At 39.8% G+C, this 20857-nt stretch overlaps 1 protein-coding gene and 1 long non-coding RNA gene across 5 annotated transcripts in view; one reads left to right on the forward strand and one right to left on the reverse strand.

Annotated features, from left to right (window-relative positions):
* Nucleotides 1–464: 464 nt before the first annotated feature.
* On the reverse strand, nt 465–4262 carry LOC138809029 (uncharacterized). Its single transcript, XR_011366665.1, has 3 exons — nt 4055–4262; nt 3400–3503; nt 465–769 (listed from the first exon to the last, which is right to left on the reverse strand). It is a non-coding gene; the product is annotated as an uncharacterized lncRNA (long non-coding RNA).
* Nucleotides 4263–4500: 238 nt separating this feature from the next.
* The window catches only part of Vps13c (vacuolar protein sorting 13 homolog C), a 147548-nt gene continuing 131191 nt past the window's right edge, over nt 4501–20857 (forward strand). For all 4 annotated transcript variants that reach the window (XM_069995258.1, XM_069995260.1, XM_069995261.1 and 1 more), the window contains exons 1-3: nt 4501–4637; nt 17687–17730; nt 19821–19863. In XM_069995258.1, the coding sequence (XP_069851359.1) occupies nt 4538–4637; nt 17687–17730; nt 19821–19863 (187 nt within the window). In that variant the 5' untranslated portion in view covers nt 4501–4537. The remainder of the gene's footprint in view (nt 4638–17686; nt 17731–19820; nt 19864–20857) is intronic.

The following is a 20857-nucleotide window of genomic DNA, read 5'->3' on the forward strand; positions in this document are numbered from 1 at the left end:
ACATTTATGTGATTTATGAAGTGTAATTTCAAAATGAGCCCTCTGACTTCTTCAGCCAACTAAAAATTTAGACGTTTATCAATACCATTTATGCCCCATGTTCTCTTTCTGTAGCCTTCTGTTACCAGAGAAAGGAAAGGGAAGAGAAAGATTCTTCCAGTGAGAGGGAGGGAGAGAGAGAGAGACCCTCAGCTTCTCCATGCGAATCACAGGAACTCAAAATCCTTGACAAAAAGCATTTTGAGGGGTTTCGCAAAAGAGGAAATTCAGAGTGGAAGTTTAGCAATGATTTATGTATCAAAACAAGATGAAGCAGGGAGAAACAGAAAAAGGAAATAGAGCTATCTCTGGCCTGACCCACAGGAATTATGATACGTAGGAGAAGGGGCTCCAATAATCCTGTTATTAAGAAGGTTTGCTTGGCCAAGGTTTAGGTGAGTCACACAGAGATTCCTTTAAAAACATTTTTGCTAGGCAAGGGAGATTTGCTTTTTTTTTTTTTTAATTAACAGGTCACTTTCTTCAGTAATACTTTAGGAGTATTTCCTGTACAGTATTTCTTCAACACAGGTGAGTTGGGACCTCACGTGCCCCATTCCCTGAGACAACAATAAGCTTTATGTTTTACTTAACGTGCAAGCTTGAGCCATTCAGTTCTCGGGAGGATGGTGTAACAGGGTCAGGCCAAGTGCCTGGAACACACAAATCGACACAGAGGAAGTCTGTTGGTAGCCATAGGAACACCTGGTAATGAAGCTAAAAAACAATTCTGTGAAGGGAACATAAGGAGATTACTTACCACTGAGGCAGGCAGAGTTCTCAGAGTAAAGGCAAACATTTCAAAGCAGAATTATGGAAGAGGTTGGACAATGGGTACAATGTTAGATAGGAAACATAAGTTCTAGTATTTCAAGACACAATAAGATGAATATATTAACAATGAGACATTACATCTAGGATCTATCCTCTCCTGTTTTTCTCCTGGTTAACCTTTCTAAGTCCCTGGTGCCATGGCTTATACTTACGTCTCTCCAGCTGGGGGGTACTTGTGTACTGGGGGGAAGGGAGGGAGAGAGCACTATGAAGGGGCCAGGCCTGGTAGGGCCTATCTGTAATCCCAACTATTTGGGAAGTAGAAGTAGGAAGTTCATACTCCTATGCTAGACCAGTCAAAAGCAGAAAAGAATGGTGTGTGGCTCAAGTGATAGAATGTTTTTTCCAAGAGTTAATTTTTTAAGTGTCTTCTAATTGTGACTAGTTTTTCACAGGAATATTTCACTCATCTGCTTTTACTGTTCAATCCTTGATCATTTACTTTTATAATAGCTTTTGTTGTCCTTTCCATGTTCTTAAGAAAGAATAAAGGTGGGAATGATGATTACTAGTTGATGATTATTGCACTGGATTTCTTTCTCCTTATAGGGCTTTACTTCAGGGTGATATTGGTATCTCTTAACATGAGTTATGTTTGTTTTAAATTGGGATTGTAAATTTTTGAGTCTTACAGAAGTGTAGAAGAGTTGCGGTATTACTGGGGGCATTTAACAATTCCTAAATAAGGTGAAAATGGAACTAGCAAAATTAAATAGCTTTTACTAGATTAAGTTAACCTTGCTTGTATTAAACATTTTTAGCTAAATGTTTTAGTGAAATATTAAAAAATTAAATGAAAATTTTCACATATACATTTATAAGTATATATTTTGCCACTCACCTTTGAAAGTAAGATCTCAGGGAATGACTAATAGCTCAGCAGTGATTAAATTGTGTAATTATTGACAGAAAAAAGGGTGTCAGTGTTGGGGGAAGTAAAGCACATTAAATACTGCTATGTGAGTCTAGGCAATTTATTTATCATTCCAAAGCTTAGTTCTTCTATTAAATTGGGACAATTATCAATCTTTTTTGAGGATTACATGAAAATGCTTCCTCTGGCATAACAATGATAGGATAGCTCATGAGCTATAACTAAAACATAGCAAAATAGATTTAGTGTGTAAGAGCATGTTGATTCACTATCCTGTCTAAACTATAAAGTTGTACAGATTATAAGGAATGAGTAAAGCTCGCACAAGTCTGTACATTTTCAAGCTACCTGTGAAATCCTTCATACCAATTTACATGATTGTTCATACATCCTTGTATTGGTTTCTTTTATCACGGAGCATGCCTTATCTTAAATGGAATATGTATTCTTTTTCTTTTTTGACACCTGCCTCAGTGTATCAGCAGTGTGAGTATACAAAGAGGGACAGCCTAAGGACTGTGTTTTAAACAGTGGACATTATGGGATAGTTCGATGACCTGAATGACCTGTGTTTCTGGAAACTAACTCTGGAGTCAGTGTGAACAGGTTGGGGAAAGGAAAGGCTGCAGGCTAGGCCACCAGTTAGGAAGAGATCAATGCCAATTCAAGGTCTAAGAATATAAGAAACACCTGGGCACTGGTGGCTCATACCTGTAATCCTAGCTACTCAGGAGGCTGAGATCTGAGGATTGCGGTTCAAAGCCAGCCCTGGCAGGAAAGACTGCGAGACCTTAATCTCCAATAAACCACCAGAAGTGGTGCTGTGGCTCAAGTGTTACAGTGCTAGCCTTGAACTGAAGAGCTGAGGGACAGCGCCCAGGCCCAGAGTTCAAGCCTCACAACCCATATATATGTATATGTATGTATATATATATATGAAACGTGCTGGTGACTCATGCCTATAATCCTAGCTATTCTGGAGGCTGAGATGTGAGGCTCACAGCTTGGGCAAGAAAGTTTGTGAGTTATCTCCAATTAAGCAGCAAAAAGCTGGTGGAGCTGTGGCTCAAACAATAGTCTTGAGCAAAAAAGGTCAGGGACAGTGCTCAGGCCCTGAATTCAACTAGCTAGGACTGACACCAAATATATACACAAAAATTGTATGTGTGTGTGTGTGTGTGTGTGTGTGTGTGTATGAAGCAGTAAATGCAGAACAGACAGGTTTGCTGTTTGTGTGTGTGTGTGTATGTGTATGAAGCAGTAAATGCAGAACAGACAGGTTTGCTGTTTGTGTGTATGTGTGTGTGTGTGTGTGTGTGTGTGTGTGTGTGTATGAAGCAGTAAATGCAGAACAGACAGGTTTGCTGTTAATTGATCCTTAAGGTAAAAGAAGAGAAACAAAGAGAGAAGAAACAAATGGTTAAGGGTTTATTTTCTAAAGCCAGAATAGAAACATGGAGGTAGATGTTGTTAGAACTGGCTACTACTCTGCCTTTCTTTCTGTCTTACATTTTGCATAACACTGATTGTAGCTGTTCTTTTTTTTTTTTTTCTTCAAATTTGTCCCCAGTGGACTTAAATTTTATCTATCTGTCTGTCTGTTTATCTATGCTGGTACTGGTGCTTGAATTCAGGGCCTTCCAAGTTCTTACCTTTTTCCATTCAAGGCTAGTACTTTTACACCTGACCCATGTCTCCACTTCTTGCTTTTTGATAGTTAATTGGGTATGAGTCTCTTCATCTGTCCCAGATGGCTCTGAAACATGATGCAACTGTGAGCCACCAGCACTGGACTCCAGTGGATTTATATTTAAGAAACAACTTTTCCGAGGATGTTGTAGCAGCCTGGATTGTTTAGGAACAATATAGTTTTTCAGATATTAGCTTTACTTTGTATCAAAGTATGTCATAAATGCTTGTGGCTACAAGTAATTTTACTATATCTTAGGCTTTTCTGTGATATCTCAACCAGGCTTTGAAAAAACTAAAATCCCCCTCTAGTTTTGTAACGAGACAACTAGTTTGTCAGTGGATGGTTGATATTTCACCAGTTGTTGAAAGTTCTTGCAGTGTAAAAAGTCCTGCTTTGAAGGTCCTGCCACACAGAGACATGGGAGAAAAGTGACATAAATAACCAAACCTCCTAGTTCGGGGGGGGGGGGGGGGGAGTATTAAGGCCTGAGTTTCATTTCCCTAAAGGACAGCAAACTAAAAGCAGTGGTTGGTGAGTGAAGGATCAATGAGGGCAAGAAGGAATGCCTTTCTAAGGGGAAAGGCACGTCTCTGCCATCCTGACCAGGTTTTTACCCCTTCGTCCTGCTCTTCAGTCATTCCAGTGCCTGCTTGAAAGAAGTTTCTGGAAGCTTGGCAGGGCGGTCCGGATCCAAGATTGGGGGGGGGTCCCTGGGGCTGTGGGCAGGGAGGTCACCTGCAGGCCTTTGTATCCTGTACTTTTCTCTCCTCTCCTTGGGATGCTCAGGTGGCCCAAGACCCGCACAGCGTCCATCCCGCGACGCCCCCCTCCGGCCGCAGGAGGACGCACGGGGACGGAGGGAGGCGGAGGAGTCCGTACACGCATGCGCGCTGGCGGCGTCCCGCGTACGCGCACGGGCGCGCGCGTGCGTGACGACGACGAGGGGGGCGGGACGAGGCGGGGCGTGCCGGCGCCGCAGGGGCCTGTCATTCGCGGCGCGGGTCGCCGCCTTCAAAGCAGCGCCCGGTGGTGGTTCCGGCTCCTCCTTCTCCGCGGCCTGGGTTCTTCGCCGCTTCCCCCCCCCCCCCCCCCCCATCATGGTGCTGGAGTCGGTGGTCGCTGACCTGCTGAACCGCTTCCTGGGGGACTACGTGGAGAACTTGGATAAATCCCAGTTGAAGCTGGGCATCTGGGGCGGTAAGCGCGGCGGCGCGGCCGGCCTGAGGGGGGAGGCGGTGGGACGCGGCCATCCTGGGAGACTCCCGCCTCGGTCGTCGGGCGTCCGCGGGCCTCGGGGAGGGGGACGCCGCGGCAGGTGCCGGGGGGGGGGGGTCCTCGCGGGCCTCCTCGTGTGAGGGGTGGCGGCAGGTGCGGGGGTCCTCGCCGACCTCGGGGAAGGGGGACGCGGCAGGTGCGGGGGGGGGGGTCCTCGCGGGCCTCTCGGTGCGGGGGTGGGGGGGTGTTCCCCCTTCCCCTCCTCCTCGGGCCTGGGCGGGCCAAGGTGGGCCCAGCTGGGAGCTCGGCCGCTCAGGTCTCCGCCCCCCCCCCCCCTTGTCCTTGGGCTGCGGGCCCTTCTCAGTTGCCCACCTCAGGGGGGGCTGCTCGCTGCGCTCAGCTTGGCCCTTTGGGCTCCCTTGCATTTAAAAACAAACAACAAAAAACACACAGATCTTGTTTTTGCCTTGCCATCTCTTGGGGGGGGGGTTGTTCATAAGGTCATGCGCACTTGGGTTGTGGATGGGGGGGGGGAAGCAAGGAAAATTGCGTTTCTCAGTCATCTTTCCCCCAGTAAGCTCCCAGCTGGCTGGAAAGTAGCTTCCTTCTCTGTAAAATACGGAGGAAGAAGAGCATGAAGGAGGAAGGCGTGACCCTCAGAGGCTCAGACTAACTAGCCTGCTGCGCCAGGGGAAAGCGGTTTCTTCCCTTAAAAAAAATGTGACTTTCGATTTTATTTCGCAGCGAGTGAGAGAGACAGATGTTCAAGCCACGATTAGCATCCTCACTGATAGGAGTCTGCTCGGTTGCATGACTCAGGGATGTCTGCCAACTTTCTAATCCTAGAGATTAGGTGTATAAAAGTAGATAATAAGTGATATGCTTGTTCCTGTTGAGAAAACCCAAAAACTTGGTTAAGTCGGGGATGTAAAGCTCAGTGGTAGAGTAGTTAGCCTAAGTTCCATCCCCGACACTGGAAAAAAAAAGAGCTTAATTATGTAATTTCGTGCACAAATGCTGTGTTAAACTTTGGGAATATTGGGGATACTTTACAGAGGATTTGGAAATTTTGGAGAGAAATTTAAAAAAAAACCTACTCAAATAGATGAAATTGATTTTAACCACCAGTAAGGATAAACCTGAATTATATGATAGGGTGACCACTAGCCATGATAGGTCGGGCCAGACACATGGCTCATGCCTGTTAATCCTAGTTACTCAGGAGGCTGAGCCCTGAGGATTGCAGTTCCAAGCCATCCAGGGCAGGAAAGTCCCTGAGAGTTTTTTTGTTTTTGTTTTTTTTTTTTGGCAAGTCCTGGGGCTTGAACTCGGGGGCTCTGTCCCTGATTCTCTCTGCTCAAGGCTAGCACTCTACCACTTGAGCCACAGTGCCACCTCTGGCTTTTCTGTTTATGTGGTACTGAGGAATTGAACCCAGGGCTCATGCATGCTAGGCAAGCGCTCTGCCACTAAGCCTCAAGTCCAGCCTCCTGAAATTCTTTTTTTCCAATTAGCCACTAAAAAGCCAGAAGTAGAGCTGTGGCTCAAGTGGTAGAGCAGTAGCCTTAAGCAAGAAAACTCTGGGCCAGCACCCAAGCCTTTGAATTCACACTCTAGGACTGGCACAACACACAGGACTCCCCCCCCCCCAAAAAAAAATTACAAAAACGTAGGATTTTGAATATGAGAATTACTAAGAATCTTTTTTTCCAATTAACCACCAAAAAGCCAGAAGTGGAGCAGTGGCCCAAGTGGTAGAGCACTAGCCTTGGGGCAAGAAATCTCTTAGACAGCACCTAGGCCCTTGAATTTTTTTTAAAGGTTACTGTACATTTGATTGGTGTTCTGTGGTTTTCCCATAAGTGCATACTTTGTTTACCCTTCCATGAAACATAATGTGCTAAAGGAGAGCAAAAGAAACATTAAAGAACTAAATGTCTAATGTTTTCTGATGAGATTAAGCTTTCTTCAGAATACTCATTGGTAATATGAGTTCTTCCCTGTAGTTTGTAAACATTTGAAATTTGAGAAAGCATTGAGCTAGCAGTTGTGAAGTTTGAAAGAGCTCTCAGTAACAGTTTTATCTTAGTTTACCTAACATAAAATAAGTATTTTAATATTCCCCCATGTTCAAATCAGACCTGACAGTATGGTCATGTGTCACTGCTACCTAGGTTTTAATAAGTGGAAATATTGTGCTGTGTTTGTGTCTGACTTTTTTTTAATGAAAAGAGATACATGGATACTGTATAAGGTCCCTTCACCATCAAATCTTGCCCTCTTTTACCCTCTGAAGGGCCTAGCAGTGTCAAGTTTCTTATGGTAGCAGTGTGCTGTCTGAAGATTTTGAACTCGCCATCAAAATTAAAGTGCTATAACTTTATGTAATTTTCCTTACCCCATAATTTTTGGGTGAAATTGAGGAATGGAGACTTCCATTCTTTCATTTTCTATTTTTGTTTGTTTTGTTTGTTTTGTTTTCTTTCTCTCCGATCCTGGGGCTTGAAATCTAGGCGTGGGTGCTGTCCTTGAGCTCCTTTCGCTCAGTGCCAGCACTCTACCACTTGAGCCACAGCACCCGTTCCAGCTTTTTTTGTGTGATTAATTGGAGATAAGAGTTTCATAGACGTTCCTGCCTGAGCTAGCTTCATACTGCAATCCTCAGATCCCAATCATATTCTGTTTTTAATGAAATTAATTAGCTGTTATTTTTGTAATGCAAGAGATTAAACCCCTGGGCCTTGTACAGGTTAGGTGGTGCTCTACCCCAAGCTACACCCTCAGCTCTGTGCTGTTTTCTGTTTAGAAGAAAGTGTCCTGCCAGGAGTTTACATCAACTATATAACATGCCCGAGGATATAAATTCATCTCTTTGACAAATGGTTCAGTGAGCATTCAATTAAGTATTCTCTTAGTCTTGTCCAGCCCACAGTCTGCTTTTATAAAGTTTGGCTATGTTATTTGTGTGGTTGCTGCATTAGCTAAAAGTCATGTGCTATTACAGTTATTGCTCAATATATTGTCTTTAAAACTCTTGATTCTCCTTAAAATAGACAACATATGTGAGTCAGTTATTTCTGTTCTTTGAAAATATTGTTGAGGAAATCTGTCTTAGTTTTAGGGTATACAAATGGGAGTGTTTAATAAAGTAGCTGATATATGACATCCAAGGGTTGCTAAGCTTTACAAAAAATTGAACATGTTATATAGTCTTTTTTTGCATGTTAGCAAGTAAGAGTTACATGTTCATGGAATTTGGTTTTTTCAGTTTTCCTCTTGCTGAATTTCCAAGTGTTCAGAAAAGGAATTCATCATAGAGAAATTTCATGTACCTGATCTCACTGCTGTTGGAGATAAATTTCTTAATTGGAGTTTTGACTAAGATGGTGGCTTTCAAAGGCAGGAGGTGTGGCTTTGTTTCTGAGGAGATACTTGGCAAAGGGTAAGACATTTTTGGTTGTCACAGGTTGTGAGGTGTGCTGATGGCTTGTGGTGAGGGACCCAGGATCACTGCTGAACATTTCAGGGTAGGGGACACTCCTTGGTAATGATGAATTATCTAGTCTCAAATGCTAAGTTGAGAAACCTGGTTTAAAGAACAACTGAAGTTGCCTCCTCCATTTAAAGGAGACCTATGGTGGCTAACAAATTTTAGTAAGAGGTAAAAGGAAGTCTGTTACTCTTCAGAAATTTCTAATGGGAGAACAGAAGCTTTATGAAGTGGCTTGAAATGTGTCATGTCAGTAAAGATGCATAATCTTGGCTCCAATTATTGCAGGGAATAGTTTCCAGATCTTGTGCAAACATTGGGGAAAGATTGTGCTGTACATGTATTCATACATATATAGACATCATAGTTCAATATCCACAATAAGACGGTACAGTGAAAAGGAAGGGGGAACATTACTGGAAAGTCTAGAATCAGGAGGTATACTTTGAAAATTTCTTTTTAAATTGGAGAAGCAAAAAGAAAAAGGAGTCAACAAAAAACGGTAATTGCCGTTTTCTTTTGTATTTTTATTAATTTTGTGTGTTTTAACTGCATGCATATGTGCAAGTATGTATGTGTGTGTGCACGTGCATGTGTGCATGCACGTGCACACACTGGGTCCTGAACTTAGAGCTTAGGCACTGTCCTTTAGCTTTTTCACTCAAGGCTGGTACCACAGCTCAAGATAAATGTCTTATGGACTTTTTTGCCTGGGTTGGCCTAGAACCGTAATCCTAGATCTCAGTTTCCTGAGTAGCTAGGATTATAAATGTGAACCACTAGTACCTGGTTTAGTGAACATTTTTAAATACCATTCAGTTCCTATATATTATATTATATTATATTATGTTATGTTATATTTTTTGCTGGTTCTGGGGCTGAACTCAGGGCCTAGGCACTGCCTCTGAGCTTTTGCTTATGGCTAGCTGTCCACCACTGGAGCCACTGCTCCACTTCTGGCGTTTTGGTAGTTTAGTGGAGATAAGAATCTCACAGACTTCCTGCCTGGGCTGGCTTCGAACTGTAATCCTCAGATTTCAGCCTCTTTTTTTTTTTTTTAATTGGTCATGGTACTTGCTCTGGGCCTGGGCGCTGTCCCTCAGCCCTTCAGATCAAGGATAGTGCTCTACCACTTGAGCCACAGTGCCACTTCTGGTTTTCTGGTGGTTTATTGTTGATAAGAGTCTCACGGTAGGGGCTGGGAAGGTGGCTCAGTGGTAGAGTGCTTGCCTTGCATGCATGAGACCCTGGGTTCGATTCCTCAGCACCACATAAGCAAAAAGAAAAAAGCCGGAAGTGGCGCTGTGGCTCAAGTGGTAGAGTGCTAGCCTTGAGCTGAAGAGTTGAGGGACAGCGCCCAGGCCCAGAGTTCAGGCCCCACGACCGGACCCAAAAAAAAAAAAAAAAAAAAAAAAAAAAGAGTCTCACGGTATTTCCTGCCCTGGCTGGCTTTGAACCAGAGATCTGAGGCTTTGAGCCTCAGATCTCAGCCTCCTAAGTAGTTAGGATTATAGGCATGAGCTACTGGCTCCTGGCTTCCTATGTATTTTTAAAAGTGGTGTAGGTAAAATATATCTTTAAAAACTTGCTGTTGCGGAATGAAAAATGAGGCTCTGATTATCTGCTAGCTGTAGGAAACTTAGTCTTTGTTTCCTAATTTGAGAAATGGATGTTTAACACTTGCAGTGTTTGTGATATCAAGGGTGTGAAACTCTGTATAATTGTTAGTGATAGCTATTAATGGGGAAGGTAAACCCAGTAGATGAAACAGCCTGCTTTGCTTTCTGTTTACCTAAGTGTTCCTTCTAACTTCAGACTTGAGGGTGGGGGTGGGGGGTGGATATATAGGGTGATAATTTTGGGTAGAGCTAACATTACATGTCTAAACATTCCATACTTTCTAAACAAATTCTTAAAAAATAAAACACTATCTGTATTTGAGTTTATACTTAACAGTACTTATACCACCTGCTACCAGTTTGTAAGTGAGGCTTCCAAAGGTTCAGGAAAGTGCCTGGTGGGTATATGCTGCCCACACAGACAGGAAAGTTCATCTCAGTTCTTGTTCCCCACAAACTGGCACCAACCAGGAGATAAATCACATACCCTTAAGCTATCTGAAGTGAGTCCAGGATATAATTGTTTTGAGAGTAACATCGAAAAGACATGTTGAAATGCCAGATCTTTTGCAATTTGGCTGAATAAGTATTGTTGCAATGTAGAATCTTTGTCAATTTGATCCTGGAGTGATTTGCTGCAGAGGAGTGGAAACTCTTCTCACTTCCATGACAAGTAGAACAAGCTAGTGGCTGTGATAAGAGGGGTGCAAGGGGTGGTAGTGGTGGTGGTGTTTGGCTGTGGTGACCAGGATTAGGAGTCAGGTGCTGCCTGTGCACTCAGTCCCCAATGCTTTTCCATCACCTGCCAGTTACGGGGCAGTACCCCTTACTCCAAATTCCTGGGACAAGAATTGTTGTAGATTTTGCATTCTTTCAGATTTTGGAATATCCACTACTAATGAGATTTCTTGGGGTGGAATAAACTTCATAATTTTTCATATATACCTTCTACATACAGACTGTCATTTTCTGCACTGTTTTAATGCACTTGTGTTTTGCCTGTCCTGTGTTATGGGGGGTTAGGTAAGGAGTTTTCTACTTGTGGTATTTTGTCAACACTGAAAAGGTTTTGGATTTTGGAGTATTTCAGATTTTACACTGATGGAGCAGAGCAGGGGAAGGGAGGAGAATGGGTTTGGCATCAGCACCAGGAATAAGGAAAGCTGGATCTTCTTTCCCTGACATTGCCCAGTGGGAGGTTTTTGGCAAGTCACTGGCTGGTATTATTCTTCTCTTACCTGAAGAGTTGAAGAATTGGACCAGATCTTCTCTTCTGGCTTTAAAATCTGTGATCTGAGTAAAACTGGCAGGCTGAGCTCCTCATTAGGTGAGTGGTTTTGCCAGCTCCTGCAATGCTAGTAAGGAATGTAGTCAGATAATGCAGTGTTAGCTTTCTTTTCTCTTCTTCCCTCAGTCTTGGCTACTAAAGAGCCACAGTCGGGCTGGGAAGTTGGCTTAGTGGTAGAGTGCTTGCCTCACATGTATGAGGCCCTGGGTTCGATTCCTCAGCACCACATAAGCAGAGAAAAGCTGGAAGTGGAACTGTGGCTCAAGTGGTAGAACACTCGCCTTGAGCTGCAGAGCTGAGGGACAGTGCCCAGGCCCAGAGTTCAGCCCCCATGACCCACCAAAAAAAAAAAAAAAGAGCTACAGTCATGAAGTAGAAGAGATAAATGGACTTCTAGTTTCCTGCTCATATCTGATAAGACACTGAGCTTTGTGTTCATATCTGTCAATTTAAGGCTAATATAATTAAAAAATTTTTCTCTCAACATATGTAAACTTGTGCAGAGAATTTTTTAAAAGTCCTTTCTTCCCACTTAACACCTGGTACAGTGGAGGCCACATTTCTTATTAGCTTGTCCTATAGCACATGCAGCAAAAATGAGTGTAGTGCACTATATTTCTGATTTTAAAGCAGTGCTTAAAAATTGGAAACAGCTTTTTACATGTTTAAAAACATTTTTAATATACAATTCACTCCTTTTTTGAGATATAGAACTGAAAATCAGTACTTTTAACCTTTCTGTAGGAAGTTCATGAGCTTCAGATCCCTAAAATGAACCAAAGGGGGAAAGTTCTATGATAATTTGCAGCATCCTATATCAACAGGGAAAGAGGAAGAGCCAGTTCTTTCTTTTCTTTTTTCTCCCATTCACTGTGAACACAGCTTAAAAATAATCTTGATTAGTTAATTGAGTCAAATAGCTAGATTCATTTGAAACGAATTGCTACAGTATTTTCTTTAGCATTTGCTAAACTGCGAGTCATTAAAATGACATGCGTCTAAAAACTGTTTAGTAGCCAGGTGGCTCCAGCCTGTTCAATCCTATCTACTTGGGAGGCAGAGATTGGAGGAACACAGTTTGGGGCCAGCAGGTGGCTGTGAGTGGTGGCATTACGCCAGCAGTGTGGGAAGGCACAAATAACTGGCATGAGTATAAGATAAGACCCTTTTGCAAAAAAGGGACTGGCAGGGTAAGTGACTCAGTTGTAGAGCACATGCCTAGCAAGGGCAATGCCCTGCGTGTTAACTCCAGTGATACGAAATAAATAACTGTTTAATAATTTACTTGAGCTCATTTCATTCAAAGATGCATGTGCCAGAACTTTCTGATATACTTTTCAAGTAAATGATGGACGTTTATGTAGTAAACACATAAAAAAAATAAGTGCATAGTGATATATATTCATTTTTCGCTGTTTTACATTATGCTGATGGATTATGGCACGACATTTTTGTTTGTTGTTGCTTTTTGTTTCTAATCACAGCTTTGGATTAACCTTTATGTTTTATATTAAGAACATTGACCAGGCAGTCAGGAGACATGGGTTCTATTCTTAGTACTGTTGCAAGGTACTTGTATAACCTTGGATAAACTATCTCATCTCTTAGACTTAATTTCTTCATGTATAAAGTGTAGAAGGATTGCATTTGAAGGTCTATAGTGTTCCAGAATGGTGCTAAAACATAATTTGTGAATTGCTTTTCTGTTCTGAAAAGGACGAACTAAAGAAAGTCCTAAAATGGCCAATTTGCAGTGTCATCTCCTGTGTATGTGTTCTTTCTTTCCTGTGTCACTGTCCTTTGTTCAGCTAGTGCTACTAATATAACCCCTTGACTCTTCCTGATGTTTTCCTAACATAGCCCCTCTATTTGCTTATGCCCTTGTTGTATGTATTTTACTTACCTTTTTCATTTTCACATCTTTTAAAATGCAGAGATCAGATAAAAAATACCTGCAGTACACAGGCCTCTCAGAGTTTATACTTTCCCCAGATCAATTAGATTTATAACCTGAATTAAATCTTGTACCCTTTCTGCTCTGCTGTTTGGTGTTCTGAACACAGAATTGAGCATCAGAATATTTGAGTGTTGGCTCTACATTTTGCTAGGTTACTATAGTACTCTCACACTAGTCATTTAGCCTCAGGAAGTCTCACTTTCTTTTTCTTAGTATATACTCCCTTCCTTTTGTCCAAGCGTCTTTGAGGGTCTGGTAATAGATCTGAAAATGTTTTCAAAATAATAAAATACAAGTTATGTTTTCCCTCCCCCATTTTTGGTTAAAGTGCTAGGGATTGGACTAGTGTCTCATACATGCCAGGCAGGTGTTCTACCACTTAAGCCACACCTCAATCCCTAACTTTGCCTCTAACATTATTTTCTTGCCTCTACCTCCAGAGTAGCTAGTGATTACAGGCATGCACACAATTCCAGGCTTAAGTGTATGTCGTTATTTTACTTGTTTCTAACCTTCCGCCTACGCTTTATGCATTCTAAATCAATTAAGTCAATATTTACTGATTATACACTGTGTGGAAAATAGGTAAGGAGTTAGGGATTTATGTAAAGTTAAATATTAGCTACTGGTAATAAAGGTATATAGTCTAAGCTTGTGGGAGTTTGGGGAGGTTATGCTGACTGGAGATATTTTTGTGCAGCACTGTATTTCTTATGCTCATTTTGTGACCATTGTGTTTCATAGATATTGGTAGGTTTGTCCTGTACTATATTAGTCCCATTTATTTTTTATGTATAAATACACTGAAAGTTGGTTGTTTTCTGTAACTTAGCAACTATTCTCATTTTTTTTTCTTTTAAAAGTTTGCTTATTTTGTTTATTGCCAGTCCCAGGCCTTGAACGCAGGACCTGGGCACTGTCCTGGAGTTTCTTTTGCTCAAGGCTAGTGCTGTATACCACTTGAGCCACAGGGTCACTTCTGTCCTTATCTGAGTGGTTTATGAAAGTAGAGTCTCAGGGACTTTACTGCCAGGGCTGGCTTTGAACCATGATCCTCAAATCTCAGATTCCTGAGTAGTTAGGATTATAGGTGTGATCTACCAGCATGTGGCTCTTATTTATTTTATTTTACTTTTTGGTGCTCCTGTGGCTTGAAGTTGGCCTGACACTGTCCCTTAGTTTTTTCACTCACGATAGTGTTCTACCACTGAAGCCACAGCTCTACTTCTGGCTTTTTGGTGGTTAAGTGGAGATAAGTCTTACAGACTTTCCTGCCCAGGCTGGCTTTGAACCGTGATCCTCGAATCTCAGGTTCCTAAGTAACTAGAAATACAGGCATGAACCACCAGTGCCAGACTCATTTTTTTTCTCTTTTAAAGAGAATTTGACATACTTATTTAAAGGATTTACATTGATTTCTGCCTGGTGGCCCATGAACACAGATGAGTAGATTTTGATTTAGGTTTACCCATTTAGAAGATAATTCTTAAAATAATCTTCAGAGTGGGCTTTGACACTTTATGTGTAACTTTTCTAGCAGTGATATTCATCTAGAATGTTTGTGTGGGGTCATCAGTGAAGTAGGGCTGTACCTGTTGCCTGTCTCTGGCTGTCAGTGCATGGAGAAAACCAATGAGCTTTCTTTACTGTTTCACTCCTTGGTGTCTTTGGACTTAATAAGATTAAGAGCCACTGATGGGATTGGCTTCAGTGCTCTGCTGTGTTCTGCTTGTTCACATTCAAGTATATCTATCATGAGTCATTTTGTCCTAGTTTGTTTTTAAATTTAAGATAGACACAAATATTTACCCTTTATTTTTTTCAGAATTTTTCTGTGGCCTCTTCTTTCCTTCCTTCCTTCCTTCCTTCCTTCCTTCCTTCCTTCCTTCTTTCTTTCTTTCTTTCTTTCTTTCTTTCTTTCTTTCTTTCTTTCTTTCTTTCTTTTTTATTGTGAAAATACTGTACAGAGGGGTTACAATTTCATGGGCAAGATAATGAGTACATTTCTTATCAAGCATTGTAGCCTCCTTTGTTTCCCCTTCCCATCCCTTCCCTTCCTCCCCCCCCCATCCTCCCTATCCTCCCCATCCTCCCCATCCCCCCCATGTTTTCTCCTCCTCCTCCTCCTCCTCCTCTTCTTCTTCTTCTTGTCATAGGCATGAACTCAGGGCCTGGGTGCTGTCCCTTAGCTCTTCAGCTTAAGGCTAGTGCTGTACCACTTGAGCCTCAGTGCCACTTCTGGTTTTCTGACCGGTTTATTGGAGATAAGAGTCTCATGGACTTTAGCGCCTGGGCTGGTTGAACTGTGATCCTCAGATCTCAGCATCCTGATTAGCTAGAATTACAGGCGTGAGCCACTGGCACCCGGCTTTGTCTCTGTGTTCTTAAACCTGACAATCTAGCTACAATTCTAAAATTACTTGTATGTGTTTGCAATTACTATGTTTCCTTGAAAGAAAATGGTATCTTTCTTTGCTTGTTAGGACTTGGTTAATTATAAAATTGTTTATTTTTAGGGGAGACATGTCTTAGTGTTATTAATTATTTTTATAAATGGAATATTTGAGCTCAGTGTGGTATATGCCTGTAAATCAGTTCCGATGCAGAGGAAGTTGAGTCAGGAGGCTGGTGAGTTTGAGGCTAGCTTGGAACACACTGAAACTCAGGCTACATATATAGTGAGATTCTGTCTTACCAAAAACAACAACAAACTGAAACAGTTGGCAAACGCTATACATTGAGATATGTAATAAAGCTGCTGTATCAGTAGTGTGTGTGGTAGCCAATGTTTTACTTGCCTGGGGCACTCATTTACCCTTTGCTGGAATGTATTTTTATCCCCTGGGGCTAATGTTTATCTCAAAGCTACTGCTTTCCTCCCTTCTCATTGTATCAGCACTAGTGATTCCTCCTTCAATACAAATAACTATAGTATGATATTGCTATAGTTAATTGTTTGTTACATCACATTCACAGATTTTAGAGAAGTTTGTATTTGTAAGACTGGGTAACTGAAGCTAATAATTCTTTGTTACTTTTAGGTATCCACAGGTTAGTAGATATTAGGTGTGGAAAGACTTAAGTACTGAGGCAGGTTGACCTTAGAATTTTTCCACTTGTTATAATTTGTATAATAATCTCATATAAAAGTAATATCTTGGGCCGGGCATGGCACTACATGTGTGTAATCCTAGCTATGCAGGATATAATCCCAGCTGTCACACAGATGTTGGGGATTGTGGTCCAGGGGGGCCCTGAGTAAAAATGCAAGACCCTGTTTGAAAAGTAAGTAAAGAAAAAGGGTTGTAGATGTGGCTCAAGTGGTAAAGTACTTTCCAGACAAGTACAAGGCCCTGAGTTAAATCCTTGGTACTACAGAAAAAAAGTAATAACTGATGATTACAATAAAAATACTGAAATGATTACTAGAAAATTAATCTTTAATCCCACCATTAATGATAACTACTTATAATTTCCCTGTTAGTTTTTCTAAATATACTGGTTTAACTTTTTTTTTAAGTCAATGTTTCTCATCACCCATTACTTTGTCTAAGAACCAAGACACCTGCAGTAGGAATAACCCTCTTTTTATATGTTCATTCATAATATTATACCATATACATTAATGTTAGTTCCTCAAAGGTGGTTATAAAAACTTCATTTTGAGCATTCTTTGTGACACGTGACCCACCAGGTGAGAGTCCCTGGGGTGGAATAGTCAGAACTCACAAGCAGGTTTGAAAGTTTCCATGTGGACCTTAGATCTTGCTAGACTGGTTTGAGGGGTTTCAAATAGGCAGGATGTGAAGATCCTTTCCTTAGCTTGAAGAGAGGTCCCAATTGTGACATAGTGCAGTTCATCACGTAATAGAAGTAAACCTAGAAATATTTATTGCTTCTCTTCTTTAATTGCAGTTTGCATCAATATATTTTGAACATAGAAATATATTTTGTATGTGTTGGAAGAGGCATTGTGGCTTAAGTGGTAGAGTGCTCGCCTTGAGCTGAAGAGCTCAGGGACAGCACCCAAGCCCAGAGTTCAAGTCCCACGACCCACCAAAAGAAAAAAAAAAAAAAAAAGAAATACATTTTGTATGTAGAAAACTTTATGAAGCCCTGGTGACTCATGCTTGTAATCCTAGCTACACAGGAGACTGAGATATGAGAATATGGGTTCGAAGCCAGTCCAGGCAGGAAAGTCCCTGAGACTCTTAGCTCTAGCCACCAGAAAACCAAGAGTGGAGCTGTGGCTCAAAGTGATTGAGCAGAAAAAGCTCAGGAACAGAGCCCAGTCCTGAGTTCAAGCCCCACAACCAACAAAAGAACAACAACCAAAAATACCACCACTAATATTATGAGCAATATGGTATCTCTTTTGCTTTTTGTTGGTGCTATAAACTTGTACAAATATATTTATAATTTTAAAATTGCACCTTTCTGGACATTCTTAAATCTTGAGAAAAACTTTGATTTTCTATGAACATGCCCCCATTGTGTTTTCTACACATGTGCAGATAGGAGGATTTGTGCCTTCTTGCTGCCTTCTGTGCCGCCTTAGGTCCCTTCTTCACCCTGTGTTCTTAGCTGTTAGCATTGTATTCTCAGTGTTTAGCAGATTCTCATTATGGTGGATTAGACTAGTTGGTATTAATATTTTATTTTTCCTTTTTTATATAGGCAATGTGGCTTTAGATAACCTACAGATAAAAGAAAATGCTCTGGTAAGTTTTTTTTTTTTTTTTAACTATCCTAATAACTCATTTGAGTTGGTAAACTCTTAGAAACCTTTGGTTACTAAGCATCTGGTACCAAGTACCAGATAAAGTGATGGAGTCACTAAAAGTAAGAATGCTATATTTAAATATTTGCCATAGCTCAAGTGGTAGAGCGCTAGCCTTGAGCTGAAGAGCTGAGGGACAGCACCCAGGCCCAGAGTCCAGGCCCCACGACTGAACCCCCCAAAAAAATATTTGCCACAGAAATGCCCAAGATTAAAGATTTTAATTTTTCCCTGATGATCAAAATAGTATCTTTTGGAAAATGAAATGTTTTTCTATGATTTAATTTGATTGTAAAACTTTGTAGTATATACTTTTCCTTCAGAAATATTTATTCTTCAGAATTTCCCTTAGACATTTTTCAATTTTATAAAGCCTTACTTAATGAACAATTGAAATTTTGGAAACAATATATTGACATATCTAGCCTTTCAGTATTATGACCATATTGAAAAGTATATTGCAAAATAGACTAGAAGGTTTTACTCTAGCTTTAGTAATTTGCAATGATTACTGTTGTGCTAAAAGCAAAATAGTACTCACTTCCCCTCCATTATGTTTATAGTTAGCCTATGAACTGACTGAAGATTGTTTGTTAGATTCTCATATTACGAAAGTAAGAAAATTAAGAAGTTTCTAGTTTTTTACTGTCCTTGAGCAACAATTTAATTATAAGGACAAATAACCATAAAATAAAACATATCTGTGTCTTCGTGGACTGGATACAAGGAGAAGAGAACCTGACACATAGTAGGTATTCAGAATCACTGTTTTCTTCTTTCTTTATGTGACTTGCCTCAACTTTAATAATTTTATTCTACAAACTTAAAATTTAGGATACTATTGCTAGAGAGTGCATAAAGCTGCTTGTTCTCAATTTACGTATTTAAAATAAAGAGAAGTGGAATTGTGGAGACAGGATATATACCTAACAGTTATTAGAAGAGAAATTGAGCCCTGTGCTGACCTAATTTAAAGTTTGGTTATAGTTACATGTCATAAAATATTTTGTAATTCTCCATCAACTCAAACTGGTCTCTTCTCAATTTAACCAGATGATAAGATTTTACTTTGATATGTTCTTTACATTTCTTTGATGTGAAACTTACTTCAAAAGAGTAAAAAGGAAGGAGACCACATTTTAAAAAGTATACAATTGATGTTTTGTATCCTGTAAAGATGAATTCTTTGGACTTATTTTTTCTGTTTTCTATGAGGGCAGCTCTATTTTCTTACTGCCAAAATATTTTTTTTTCTGGTCTAAAAAAAACTTTATCAACAAATATTATTATTTTGTTTCATTGCTGTTCACCTGGCATGCTTGAATAATCAGATGATTGATGAATCAGTTAAATGGGTTATTTTAGTTAGTTGTAAGTACTGTCTTTCACTGGCCACTTTTACAGAATATTCATGTATTTTAAAATAACACAAAATATCTGTGCTGACTGGTTAAATTTTAATAATTATAGAGTTAGGTTATTTTTATAGTATCAGTTCCTGTTTGGTACTCTGAATAAAAAAGTCACATGAATTTGTAGTAGTTTAGAATCTGGATTAGTGAAAATTTATTGTTTGGTATGTGTCTGTAACTTACCTAACGAAAATGATAATTTTGTATATACATTGGGAGTCTACTTTTTATTTATTATTTTACTTCACAGGGAATTGTGCATTTATTATTTCAACTAGTTTATATGAAAGGACTCTGTTCCTTTTCCTGTCCTAGAATTTCAGATGAAATGTCTTAAGTCCATGAAATAATCTTTTGATTTAGTTTATTAAAACAATTTTATCTAATTACTTTCTCTATAAATTCATTTCCATTTTTGCTTATAATTTCCTTCTCTAGGGAATTCTTTATTCATTAATAACTTTTTAAGAATAAAATGTATCCCTTATTAGTTGTTCAAATATGAAAAGTTTGTTTTTTTTCTGTTAGAGGTAAATGCATTTAAATAATGATACAAAAGTGAGTTTTTGAGGTGCCTATTAATTTAAGATGTCCTTTGAATGTTTTCTTTCTTTTGAAGAGTGAATTGAATGTTCCCTTTAAAGTCAAGGCTGGACAGATTGGTAAGTATTTTACTCTTAGTCCTTTCAGTTTTTATTTTTTTTTGTTTGCTTATTTGTCTGTGCTTGTTAATATAAGAAATCTTTCTCCACTTTAGCAAAAGGGTGAGAGATTTTTGTGTTCCATTAATTTCAGATTTCTAAGATTAATACATATTATATATAATTACCCACACCTTTTTTGACAATAAATTTAGAAAATAGAAGCATATCTTAATCACATTCAGAATCTTCAGGCATTGATTCCACTGCACAAAAATGATCTTCCTTTTCAAAAGTGATAGTTTTGTATGCTTTTTCTTTATGTCTATTAAATATTTTTAAACAGAGCTTATTTCCATCATGTTTTGTTCAATCATTTTTACTTGATATATTATGCAGCAGTTTGGTATGGAAGATGTTTTGGTAAGTACAAAGTCTCCTTTTGCAGCTAAATTCTTACAATAAGACTATTTGTAACTAAGTATATACGTCTTTATGTTTTGGTAGGAAGTTTAATCTACAAAGTTCTCCCAGCTAATCACTTTCTATGAATTTTACTGGAAAGTTGTGTGTTTGTTCAATCCTATGTCCTTACTGAATGGTTAAAATATTCAGTTAGACCACATCCTTTCTCTTCTTGTTTGTTAAATAGTGCTGACTGCTGACTGTGGTGGTCATGTTAGCAATACTGTATAAGGTGTTCTCTTCATGCTTTAACTGAAATTCATTGAGCGCACAAATTACAGTCTTATTTATGTGTATATCCTATGTATGAGACTATGCAAAATAGCTGTGAAAGAGGCAAGGGAATATGTGCTATCTTTGTCTTCAAGGAAGTTACAGAGATCTAAAATTAGGACTGAGATTGAATTTGTAGTTCCAGTGTATTGGATGAGTTACTAAAATTTGCATTATTTACTATGTATATAGTTTTTTGGTATATATGGTATTTTTATTTTTTCTGTAGTACTAGGGATTAAACCTAGAGCCTCATACATATCAGACAAATGCTGTA

This window comes from Dipodomys merriami, unplaced genomic scaffold (genome assembly GCF_024711535.1).
Source record: "Dipodomys merriami isolate MVZ:Mamm:240054 unplaced genomic scaffold, mDipMer1.0.p SCAF_48, whole genome shotgun sequence".
Lineage (NCBI taxonomy): Eukaryota > Metazoa > Chordata > Mammalia > Rodentia > Heteromyidae > Dipodomys > Dipodomys merriami.